Source organism: Mixophyes fleayi, chromosome 1, assembly GCF_038048845.1.
Source record: "Mixophyes fleayi isolate aMixFle1 chromosome 1, aMixFle1.hap1, whole genome shotgun sequence".
Taxonomy (NCBI): Eukaryota; Metazoa; Chordata; class Amphibia; order Anura; family Limnodynastidae; genus Mixophyes; species Mixophyes fleayi.
Genome location: NC_134402.1, coordinates 150,228,067 through 150,241,743, shown reverse-complemented (window position 1 = coordinate 150,241,743; position 13,677 = coordinate 150,228,067). Strand labels below are relative to the sequence as shown.

At 36.7% G+C, this 13,677-nt stretch overlaps 1 protein-coding gene across 2 annotated transcripts in view; it reads left to right on the top strand.

Moving 5' to 3' along the window:
* GRID2 (glutamate ionotropic receptor delta type subunit 2) overlaps nucleotides 1-13,677 on the top strand; it is a 959,624-nt gene that overhangs the window by 756,532 nt on the left and 189,415 nt on the right. For both annotated transcript variants that reach the window (XM_075201703.1, XM_075201712.1), the window contains exon 11: nucleotides 8,226-8,538. In XM_075201703.1, the coding sequence (XP_075057804.1) occupies nucleotides 8,226-8,538 (313 nt within the window). The remainder of the gene's footprint in view (nucleotides 1-8,225; nucleotides 8,539-13,677) is intronic.

Sequence of the window (13,677 nt, the reverse complement as noted above, 5' to 3'; positions counted from 1 at the left end):
CTGATGTATCTGATTGGAAGCCAATTCTTTTGATATGTAAATGTACCGAGCCTCACAGTTCACTTCAGACAAAAGCTATGTACTTTGATATAGAGACAATAGTTATTTAAGGAAGGAAAATTATAAATATAATAATAATCAATTATATATATCTTCTTCAGCTACCAGCAAACGTAGCGGCCCTAAGTCCCTGTCACTCCGCTTTTGGTGGACACACAGCTCCCCGAGAGCTGGAGAGGTAGATCAGGGCAACGGCAGTACTCCAGGGACTGACTGTCCCTTTCCTGTCAGGGCAGAAATTTATATTTCAAAGCCAGCCTGACTTCAGCTATCACTTTCAAGTGAATGTCAAATTGCTGTCCTCTGTAGCTGTCTTTTAAGCCCAAAAATGACCTAATCAGCAATTCCAGGACCTGCCTGCTTGGTCCTTTTCTGTGTTTACCTTTTCCCAGGTAAATATACAGACAAAGTGATAGCAGATGAGTCACTCCTGATTTAATTAGGAACAGGTATTGTTCTGTGGCTATACAGCAAAGTTTGTTTAAACAGGAGAGATCAGGATCCAGATACCTTTACATTTAAATACACAATGCAGTCCTCTGCCATTAAACATAGAGCTCTGTCTGTGGGCCTTTTCTTATCCTAGCACACACAGACCCACAGCTAAAGGAAGACAGGAGACCCCCTGGTGTGATGTACATTCATACAGGACTGGTGGACAATAACCCTTTTGCCTAGACTGAAACAATGGACTAGTCTGCAAGATAACAATACGTGCTAGGGAGACCTTTTACTACTTTCAAAATAAAATATACATAAGTCTAAATATGACTGAGAAATATGGGGGACCAGAGGGCTAGAAAACGTATATGTATTTATAGTCCGCATTTGACAGGTTGAGGTGATATTAATACCTCATTTTTCCACATATATATATTTATCTGTGAGGAGTTCGTATGTTCTCCCCGTGTTTGCATGGGTTTCCTCCCACACATACTGGTAGGTTAATTGGCTGCTAACAGAATTTACCCTAGTCTGTGTGTATGTGTGTGTATGTTAGGGAATTGAGACTGTAAGCCCCAATGGGGCAGGCACTGATATGAGTGAGTTCTCTGTACAACGCTGCAGAATGAGTGGCGCTATATAAATAAATGGTGATGATTATATATATATATATATATATATATATATATATATATATATATACACAAGTTAACCCGTGCATGATACTCATGCATTCTAGTCAAATCAAGCTACTTAAGGTATTAAAAAGGTTCTTGTCATGCATTTGGACCATAGCCCAGGCCTCAACCACCAACCACTCCCCACTGTCACTTCTCCTTCAAGAAATATATATATATAGTTTTTAAATCTTTATAAACACTTTTAACAATTAACAAATTAAATTAACAAATTAAAAACATCTTAGTATACCAAATTTCAGCCCTTTCTGAATTTTTTTTTCCACACACACTAAGAATGTAGTAGGTCAGTGTATAACTCTGCCCAGCAGGTGGCGCTGCAGCTTGGTTTTATTTTTTCCACACACAGACAGACTAACACACACCACTAGACATTTATATATTAGATGTGTGTCATATAGATAAGCAAAAGCTTATCTGTATATAATCCAGTAGTGTGTAATAGTCCACTGTTTCCTGTGTCTGCACAGTGACTTTTTACCTCTGCTTTACACTATAAAAAATGGATCCTGAAACATTCTGTGGCCACGCCTGTACCACAGCGTCACGTGGTAGAGGCATGCTTGTTTTATATCTGGTACGCATCTATAAACTGGAGTGGGAATGGTGTGCACTCTCTGCTTTTTATTAAGATAACACACTAGCTCTGTTTTTTGTTCTGCTTTTTCTGGGTACATATCACAAAACACAAAACCTATTTTTTATGATCCTGAATACTCGGGGATGAGGTTCCGACATGCTCGAACAAATTGACAGTTTGGTACGCATATATATATTTCATTTAAGGATTTTGAAATATATTCCTAAATACTACACTATTGTGCGCCCTATCCCTTTCTTTGCATTTATAGATATTTTCCAGTATCACCATCTGGCCTTTTGGGGATTGACAGTCATTTTTTGTATCATTGAATCTGATGTAATATATATATATATATATATATATATATATATATATATATTTATTTAATATTTATTAAAGCATCAATCACAGGACGTTTGGAGGCTTCAGGGACCTGATGCAGCAGAATCATATGGACTCCCTCCAGTGGTAGAATTCTCCTTTATCATGAATTATACTATTTTAATTAAGAGACTGTGATCACAGATGCTTTTAAAATGCACTAACAAATATACACATACAATCAACTGGTGATGATTTGTGTTCATAGGACATAGTATACAGATTACCAATTTTGTGAGATATCTGTACACTGTCTCATTGGTGACAGTGGTTTGGTGGTTATTTCCTGTACTTATATGTTCAGCTACAGCCTCTGTGTTAGGTATCTTTCTAACTCTTTTACCCAGTAGTTATTAGAATATACCTACCCACTTGCAAGTACCTGTAATGTGCTGTCAATTACCAAAGTCTCACAAATGTGCCTCATTTCCACCATAATTGTACTGCTGATGCATGATAATAGCAGCGCTAAGGGCAGTGAGACAGAATGTGAGATATCCAGTATACAAAACCAGCAGTGTCAATCATGCTGCTGGTCTCTCCATAGAACTTTAGATACAAGACACCTGATGAAGCAAAAACTGAATCAATGGGATATGTATTTAAGGCTATTAAAAAATGTTTTAAGACATACAGGAGGCTGGAACAAAATATATAAAATACAGAGAAAGCAGTATGTATTGCACATTCTTTGCATTAACTGTTGATAATTATTGATCTTTACTACCAAACATAATCATGATGAAAAAATAGGTTTTATATGCAAAATTGCTCATCCTTCCAAGTTTACTGGGCATTAATAAAACATACACTTAAATTATTATTATTATCATTTTTTTATATATATATTATTATTATTATTATTATTATTATTAGTTATATAATAAATGCTTCTACTAAAATAGCTTTTACAAATACATGCATTGCATATAATATAAAAGTCTGTGCTTTGATTTATTTGTACCATTGTGTGAATGTATCTCTACACCATAATATAGTGTGTATTATTTTGTGTGTTCACCCAGTTCTTAATAACTTAAGGGAGTTGGGTGTGTGGGAGATAAGATTTCTTTCTAGATGATAAGTTGACATGAAGAAATCTGTAGGGTTCTTTTTATGCAATTCTCACACAAGTTCATGCTGTTATCCAGGTAATTTCAGACCTTTGCTGCAGCATTCAAACAGTCACTTAATTGGTTCTTGTATCTCGTTTCATGGTAAAATTGCAAGTGCCATGAGACTGCAGTCAGTGTAATTTGATTCTTATTTCTTGACTTTTTCATGTTAAATTTCTCTGACATATCCAGACATTCCTATTGACATAATTATGAGCATGTGCAAATGTCTTAGAAACGATGTCTCTTGCATTCTAGATTTTCATTTTCTGCATTCATGTGTTATCTGTATAATTTTTGAGTCACGATATGCTCATATAAAAAGGTGGTTAGAAAAGAAGATTGCTAGACAGTTTGATAATCAAAGAGACATGTTTACAACATAAGAGAACTGGTAAATATTGGAGCTGTGGCTAATGTCCAGTAAGGGGGCAATGTTATAGTAATAACACCTGACATCTTCTACTAACATATGGCTATGGAAAGGAATTCAAAGGAGGTAATCTATGATCAACCAACAGTTTTGCCTTCCTGTAGGGAAACCATTGTTGTATATGTGAGACAATCTGTTGCTTGACTGCTGGTATGAACCCATGAACAGTGAAAGTTGTTTAAGCTAGTGTAATCTTTATCACTGCATTGAGAATGTGCTAATCATGGAAACCCGACAAAATATGTTTTACCAAATAAGTATAATTTGCAACACTGCTATTTTCAGATTGCAAAAATAATAGCCGGACATTTGCTTTATAAATCATATAATACACCCCTTACTGTGAAATATAAGGGAATAGAATTTTCATTACTATTGTGTTAAAGGATGTACTTCTATACTTAGTATTTTGTTTAGTTTTGATTTGTTTTTAATGATCAAAGGAAATATGCCAGCTTGTTTCATGCAAGAAGGTTCTGTGCATGGTTGTTGCTGAGGGACGGGCTGGAGAATGAACAAATGCAGGGGTGGTACTGTTTTGTGTGCAGTATAATGGGGTAAATTTAAGGAATTAGGACAGGACTGAAGACAAGAAGCTGTAAGTATTGTTCAAAACTGTAGGACAGGGGTGGGCAACCAGTCAGAGACTGAGAGCCAAAAAATATCTATAGGTACTGCAAAGAGCCAACTTTACCTTTTATATATGTGTGCATATGCAAGTACCCAGTGTAAATATGTGCATACATACTGTACACACATACATTGAAAATATAACTATATAATTTACAATAACTTGCTAAGCAAAAAAACTAAATATCCAACACATTGCCAAAATGTTCAGAATAATCATAAAATCCTCCCCATGTGCCACTAGATCTGACCACATGCCCCTTAAATGCCATCAGACCTCCCCATGTGTCATCAGATGTACCTAAATTCCCCAAACATGCCATCAGACATCCACACATGCCCCTTAAATACCCATCAACCTCCCCAATTACCATCATATCTACCCAAATTCTCTATACATGCCATCAGACCTCCGAACATTCCCATTAATTTTCCCACATGCCATCAGATATACCCAAATTCCCAATACATGCCATTAGACCATCCATATACTCCAAACATGCCAATCAACCACCCCCCCAACATGCCTAAAGACTTATACACAATCCATTACATCTCCTTACATGCCCATAAGATCTCACATGCCCTCTTACTTGCACAGAGGAAGAAGGAAGGCTACACTACATTCTCTCCTCCTTCCCTGATTGGATTGTCTGTGAAACTGTGGCCTCTATGCATTGTTCAGAGGAAGTTTTAAGATGCGGCTGCTCTCGGTCAATTTAGCAGCTGAATATTTTCCAATCTACCACTGCCGATGCCTGGACAACTATAGTTAGTTGATGCTCCTGGCCAGGAGCCACATTTCAAAGCTCAGAGCGTCACTGGTTCACCACTGCTGCTGTAGAAGAACGAATGTGAAGCATTCTGCCTTTGTCACTCTCTGACATGGATAAAGAATATCCTAACATAAACACCATAGTGTTATTATCTGTGTTGACTAGTGATGTCAGAGGTTGACAAATGTAAGTATTATCTTTCACAGCTGTTTATACAAGGATTCAAACCACTCATGCATAGGTATTTTGCATACATTGCAATACAGATAGAAGCCTGAAAATGGAGCAGGCCTGACCTCTGAGCAAGGGAGGAGTTGGCACAATACACCATGGGCCTGAGTCATTGAGGAGAGCAAGGCAAAAAGAGGAGTATATTTGATCCTAGACAACCATGTTACAATGCAAGAGGTGCAAATTAGTTTATTATTTTGCATGTAAGGAAATTACTGGCTGATTTTTCATGTAGCACACAAATACTTGATAGCTTTATTTTTACATTGAAATTTAAAGTTGATCTAGAACATGACCTATCCCAACTATAAATCTGTCCCCACATTTTAAATTTACCTCCTTATCCAATGCAACAAGGTTTTGCCAAGGTCCAAAGTTACTCATTTTTATTGCTTTGCCCTCCTTAATGACTCAGGCCCTGTAGTGTATATGATTAATCTTATTACCATACGTACTCACCTTCACTCTGACTCCTTCCAGACAAGCAACTCAGCAGATGGCCAAATGGCCAAGAAGAGGCAAATATGGAGGAAAGAGGCTCTTTCCTTCATATTAGCTAAGGTAATTACCATTTGTCTCAAATGTCCATTGTTATGAGGTGCAGCTTAGATTTGGTTTGTAATCAATATAATGTCTGAGTTAACTAGCTGGCAACCCTGGTCAACGAGTGATCTGAAAGGTGATTAGGTTAGAACTTCTAGATGATATGCAATGTGCCTCCACAGTAATATACTGGCTGAGATAGCACTGGGAAATGTATTAATATGTATCAATATAATTGTTATTGTATCAAAATGTATTACAGACTCAGATGGTGTAACACTGCTGATACAATGTTTTCAAAAGTCTTATTGTTTCATGTAAGCGTGCAGTGTCATTCCCTGATGTAATATTGTAGCCCCATGTTTAGTGTTTCCAGCCAAACAAGCTAATTGAGTCAAGCCATTCCATTGTATAATCGAGGTAACAGAGACTGTGGGGGGTATTCAATTGTTGCCGTTAATGCGCTAAAACAAAAAAAAACGAGCGCTCTAAAAATATTAGCGTTAATACGGTAATTACTTGCTAAATTTCATCTCGCAGCCACCTGAGCTGCGAGATGAAATTCAGCGAGTAAACTACCGTATTAACGGTATTTACGCGCATATTACCGTATTAACGCTAATATTTTTAGAGCGCTCGTTTCTTTTTGTTTTAGCATGTTAAAAGCAACAATTGAATACCCCCCTGTATGTCTAACAGCTAAAGTGTCCAATGAGAGACCCCTGCTGTAAGGGGGAGGATTGAGACATTTGACCCTACTTCCTGTGTATACAGCGAAGAATATAGGGAGAGAAGAATACCAAAAGAGCTATTCTAGCTTGGAGGATTCTGGTGTAAAAGACATCAGTGAAAAGGACTCTGGGCAGGCATTATAGTGCCGTTGGAGGAATTCTATTAGGAAAGGGTCTGTGTGAGCCAGTAACCCAGGCTGGGCAACATGGTAACTGTCTAGCTAAACGGTAGTGGTAATATTGCGAGAGGATAAGACTCTGAAAAAGACTGAGATTATTACTTTGGAGTGCTGGCTGCAAGAGGCTGCTGGAGGACAAAAGCTACCATTTACACTATATCTTGTGGAGGTCTTGTGGTGTTGTGCTGTCGTAATAAAGTCTTATTTTGGATATATTCTGGTCTACCTGAGTGAGATGAATCCCACAGAGGGTAACTGCCATCCTAGCTAATGTCGGTATCCTCACATTTGCCTTAATATATGGACCACTATGTATGGCGAAATAGTAACTGTTTTTTGCTGTCATGCTGATGAATGTGATTATTATGATCACAAACTGAATGTTAACATCTTAGTACCAAAACGTTTATTGTTTGGATCATGTAAGCAATATCCAAAGACGTCTTAGGTTTAGGAGAGATTGTAGTTTTGATTTTTAAATGTTTGTAGATATACATCAAAACAATATTGTAATACGATCATGAAATAATGAACAGCCTGTCAGCCCTGGGATTCTGTTACTTTACATCTATGCAGAATTTCTATAAATTCATACCTGACTATGCACTGTCATAAATACTCTATTATTAATTACTCTAAATGTTTAATAGTGATATTGGCAGAATTTTACAGAAAAAATATGCCAATTCTGTGGTAGTTTAGCTGATAGAAATGCTTGTATTAAAGTTTAACAGTACAAGGTATGATAAAACAATGTTATAAAGCAAATTAAAAGTTGTATGTCAAACATAATTGCTTCCCAAACCTATATTTCAGATACATACAATGTGGGCATAGCTACTAGAAGCAAGTGCCGCTTGTTATTGAGTGACAAACATAGTAGCCTGCAAATTTGGGCTTTACATTTGTGTTTAAAATAACAATGTGTTACACATAAGGTGACCAGTACTTTAAAGTGCATCTTTCACATGCATTTGATTAGTGATACAGTAATTTTATATTATTATTATTAGTAGTAGTAGTAATAGTAGTAATAGTAGTAGTAGTAGTAATAGTAGTAGTAGTAGTAGTAGTAGTAGTAGTAATAGTATTAATAGTAGTAGTAGTAATAGTAGTAGTAGTAATAGTAGTAGTAATAGTAGTAGTATTAGTAATAGTAGTAATAGTAGTAGTAGTAGTAATAGTGGTAGTAGTAATAGTAGTAGTAGTAGGAGTAATAGTAGTAGTAGTAGTAGTAGTAGTAGTAGTAGTAGTAGTAGTAGTAGTATGGGCATACACACATTCGTTGTAAAGGAAATTAATTTGAAAGCAAAATGATACAATAAATTGCTCTAAACCACTGACTGTATTCATTGCTGTTTTGCTATTTTTTGTTTTAAATATATCTTTAATTGTTTTATTTTTTTTCTGTATTTCAAAAGAGAGCTGACATGGGGATTTCTGCCTTGACTATCACACCTGACCGAGAGAATGTAGTAGACTTCACATCCCGCTATATGGATTACTCAGTGGGAGTGCTTTTGAAAAAAGCAGAGAAAACTGTGGACATGTTTGCCTGCTTGGCACCATTTGACCTATCGCTGTGGGCCTGCATTGCTGGAACTGTTTTATTAGTGGGCCTTCTGGTCTACCTGTTGAACTGGCTTAATCCTCCACGCCTGCAGATGGGATCTATGACTTCTACAACACTTTACAACTCCATGTGGTTTGTGTATGGATCCTTTGTTCAGCAAGGTAAATTTAATAAAAACATAGGCTGTATTCTAAAAAAACATAGCCTGCAACTTTATACTGCATGTTCACTAAGCAAAGTACCAAAGGGCCCCATGAATACAACTGTACAGATTGACTCAGTAGTGGAACAGCCATGGGTGCAAGGCATACAGCCACAATGGAGGGAGCCCCACTTTTTTGAGGGTCCCACAGCACTTCTCAATGCAAAAAGCAGAGTAGAGTCTTCTCTGATAAGAGCAGAGTGGAGACTTCTTCATGAAGCAGACTGCATATGCTCAGAAGAGGACCCTTCTCTGTTCTTTTGAGAGCAAATCGGGGGGGAGTTGGGAGGCTGAGTGGCATTGCCCGACCCCTACCCAACTTTTGCTATAAGGCCCTGCAATGCACTTTCCCACACCTAGAACGACTGTATCATTACAGCTGCAATGTCTGTTTTCTGCAGATGCTAATATTGCATTGCAATATACAGTATGTCAAATTTAAAATCTGACCCTGTGTGTATTTCAATGTATAAAATATAAATAGTAAAACTAGTTTATTAAGAGATTTCCATGCAGTTTATTTTGTCTCAATTCTCCAGATACATTGAAATAATATCTAATAATAATTATAATAACAATGTTATCTATTATGACTATGTTTATTTTAGGTACATACTTTCTTACATGAAAAAATATAATTTGATATTAGAAATGTAACTTAGTGTGTGCTTTCATTTAGCTATTTATTTCAGCATAAAACAATTGCAGTATTACTAAGCCTGTAAAATAATTCTGCATTTTGCCTTTTGAATTGATTTTTAATTGCTGAATGTTCTTTGTTTTTACCTTGAAGCTGTTTACTCGAAAGACCTATATTAATTTAATTGTCTCTCTTTCTTCATTTTCCTTCTGTGCTTAGCTAATAGGAGAATAGATAGTGCCTGTGCTATAATCTGAAAAATGACAGTTTAGTCTGCATGAAAAAAACAACAATTGGAAATGAAATAGGACAACTACTTGGAGGACTGTACTGTACAGTGTAGAGATCTAATCATAAAGTCCCATTAGGCTACCAAATATCAGTGCGGTATTGAAATACTTTCATTAGTATTGTCATCTAATATTTCACATTCAGTTTAAATGTAACACAAACTTTATTTGCTAAATCTCTACTGTTTACTGACCCAAGAGCACATGGGAATACCAGAATAATTGGAAGTGACAGACATGCAATGTAATTGCATTTTTTTTTCCTCCTGAGTTAAATCATTTTCTTCACTTGTCTGAGACTTCTAAAACTTGTGTTACCAAATATCATCAGCACATGATTGTTAATTGCTTTTCTAATAAAGACAGTGCAAAAAAGTATACTTAACAAACAGCCTCACTTTGCCTGAGATAGTGTATGGTAAGGAAGACATGAATTAAGCTTCATGGATACTCTATCAGGTGAACTTAGAGACGATGGCAGATTATTTCATCTTCTGTGCTTAATAAAAGGAGTCCGATAATCCGCATGATGCTTTAGTTTGCCTTCTGTTTTTCTAATAAAACTCTCCTACCCAAGTAGATAAACTTATCGGTAACACCATTTGAAAGCACTGCCAAAGGCCAGGGTCGTCTTTCCCATAGGGCACAATGGGCAGGTGCCCGGGGGCCCTGCAGCCCAAAGGGGCCCGTCGGAGGAAGCCAAAAAAAAAAAACCTGGAAAAAGAAAAGAAGAAAATACTTACAGTGCTGTCAGCTGGCGATCCGCCTCCCTCCCTGGTCTCCTCCTCCGTCGCGCTCGCAGTGCATGTCGGGCGTGACATCATCACGCCCGCCCAACATCCATTGCGGAGCGCGACGGAGGAGGAGACCATGGAGGGAGCCGGATCACCAGCTGACAGCACGGTAAGTATTTTCTTCTTTTCTTTTTTCAGGTTTTTTTTTTTGGGCTTCCTCCGACGGGCCCCCCTTGGCTGCAGGGCCCATATATATAATAATTATTTTTTTTGTATATATAGGGGCCCCAGTGCACTGCTGTGCCCGGGGGCCCAAGATGTTCTTAAGAGGGCCCTGCCAAAGGCATTATCTAGGATCCTTTTCTCATGAATAGTACAGGCTTATTTGCATATTGTATGTCTTAAAGATCTAAGTCTTCTTTATTTTCCCTATTAGAAGAAAGACTTTATTCCAAACATGGTTTCATTGTATGATATAATCCAGTTTACATATGACTTATTAGGGCATATAAAAAGCAATACTGCATCCTATAAAGGATTTACTAAGCTGCTTTTTTTGTGTGTGGTTTTTTAATCGCCATACATAGCTGAAGCATCAGTATGGGATTTCAAACTGTTGGTTCGTATGTGATGTGTGTTGGTTTAAAATAGCTAAACTGCAGGTCTTTAAGCCAAGCTGCATGGTAAGATCGTATGTGAATTAAACATCTGGTTTTAGTGTCAGGTTTTCTCTGCCTGTCGAGATGGCACTTGCCCAAAATAACAGCTCGGGTTTCATCCGGCCAAGCAAAACTTCTACAAAAATTATTTATTAAAAAATCAGGCAGGATGCCTCCTTCCATTAAAATTCTCAACCAGCACTGGCTTTAGACAGCCTTTATTATAACAGGGAGACCACAATTATAACCCCTGCAAATTATACCAAATTTGTAAAAAATAAGTAAATAAAAGAGGCACAATTATAAAAAATAAAATAAAAACTCTAGTGATGTGACTAGCTGGTGACTAAGGGGAGTCCAGGTTACTCTCTTTCATATTCATGCTTCAGCTTACTCTTGTAATGTATGGTGGTGTAACTCTGTAAATGAATTAGCCCCTTAGGCTATTACAGATCAAGACAAGTTAGAAAGATTTACCTCCTATTGCAATATGGTCAAAAACAAAGATAGAAGATTCTTTTTCAAACTTATATATGTTCAATTCAAACTGCTTGGCCCAGGGAAGGTATTTGGATGGAATTGGGTAAATATATATGCATATTTTTTTAGTTCCTTACTATATGCAAACTTTATGTGGTTTGAGCTATCTCAGCTAGAAGAATCAGGTGTGTAGGATTTTTTTCATACTTTTTGGCTTGCGGTTTTGTAAATCACAACTTGACATACGTACTGTGTGTTTTATATGTTTCTAAAATCTCAAAACTTACATGTCAGTTCTAATTTATGCTTATTGTGCGGTTTTGCCATTGATATGGAATGGTTTACAAACCGCCCATCAAAATTCAGTAAAAATGACTTTGACTAAACCGTACTTTGGCAAGTGTGAGTTTTTACTTTTACTATCAGAATGCTACCATCAGGTATACTGATGGGTCCAAGAAACCCACTACATCTTTCTGGCTACAGGTCTGACACAAAACGTAATTTTTTTTTTAGTTTTTCATTATACCATTTTTGTTATAACCACATTTCCCCCCTGAATATTTTGATATGCTATGTCAGTGAAAGCAGTATTTGACTTAATTTATGGCAGTTGTGACCTTCTTGTCCAAAGTTAAATAAGATGGGACTGGGAATATGACCAATGGAAGACAAGTATGAAGATTTTTACAAAGTAAAAATGTGATAGTGATATTGCCCATATCAACCAATGATATGCTTGTTTTAATTTCCAAACCTGCACTAGAAAAAATACAGTCAGAATATGACTTGTTGCTATGGGTAATATCGGTATTTTCCACTGCATTTTCTCATAAATACTTCCCATTTTTAGCCCTCTCATTGACTGTCAGTTTCCATACACGAAAACCTGTCCCCGTTTAATTTCATTTTAGGATGGATCCAAAATTCCATCTTAGGTGAAGGACAAGCATAAGCAATACAATATATCTAATAATGTGATTCACACAAATGCTGTTCCTGCAAGATTTTTGCTGACAGTGAGACCAATTTTGGCAGCTGTACACATTTGCATTTGGGAGTTTGGTTTAAGTCTTCTCATTCGGCATAGGGGCTTCACGTTTTTCAGTTTTAAGCAGATTATATCTTATGTTTTCATGGCATCCCTGCTCCAAGGGTAATTTACTTATATGGCGTTGTTCTTCAAAAGAGTGATTGATGTGTGTGTTTGGGAAATTTTCTGATTAAATAAAGCTAACACAGCGGCTATGTATCTAGCATGTAATTCAAGCATTCTGAATATATCTAGTCATAAATAATGGGTTTGGTATTATTTTCGGTATATAGCATTGAGATTAGTTCATGGTCAAGTTAATGTTCTATGCTGCATAATAGACATGAATGTGTTTGTTTGCTATGCACATCTTCAGATTAATGAAGAAGTGTGGTATAATATGCTGATGGTTGTTGATGTGTGTGTTTCCCTTTAAAGAGGTCTAGAAGGGGAGGGAGAAGAAATTATTTTTACAATTTTATTTTACTTATCAATATTGATTTATATAGCGCCAGCATACTCTGCAGAACTTTACAATTGGGAATAACTACAGTAATAAAACAATACTGGATAATAAAGACAGACAGAGAGGTAATAGGGCCCTACACGCAGGCTTACAATCAATAGGGAAATAGAAGTTTGATACATAGGGCCACTTATTGCATATGGGTCCAGCCAGATATCAATGGGAAAAATTCTTAGTAGGGCAACATAATTATGTTGGTTTGGAAAATGTTGTGAAAGAGGGTTAGAACTGAAGCTTCTATATCTACATTTTTACAGTATTATTAATAATTTTAAATTCAAACAGTGAACTGTACTGTTCTAAATTGGAGGTTGTGTTCACATAGAAAACCATTTATAATACTATACAATGAAGCTATTTAAGCTTGATGAATCTCAAACATGCTCAAGTTGGAACAAAACGGGGAGAACATATCCGCCATGCTCAAATTAGCTACAATTTTTGGAGATGTTGCGCAGGTGGAAGTAGTATGACTTGGAAATTGGGAAAGTGAGGAATAAAGGAGAATATAGTGTTGAAGACAAGTGTAGCACACAGGCAGCGAACTTGGGAAGTAGGAAGAATGATGTTGTCACTGTCTGTTAAAGAGATACCAACCAGAGGTTTGGGGGTATATTTACTAAACTGCAGGGTTTGAAAAGTGGAAATGTTGCCTATAGCAACCAATCAGATTCTAGTTATCATGTATTTAGTAGATACAACAAATGACAGCTAGAATCTGATTGGTTGTTATTGG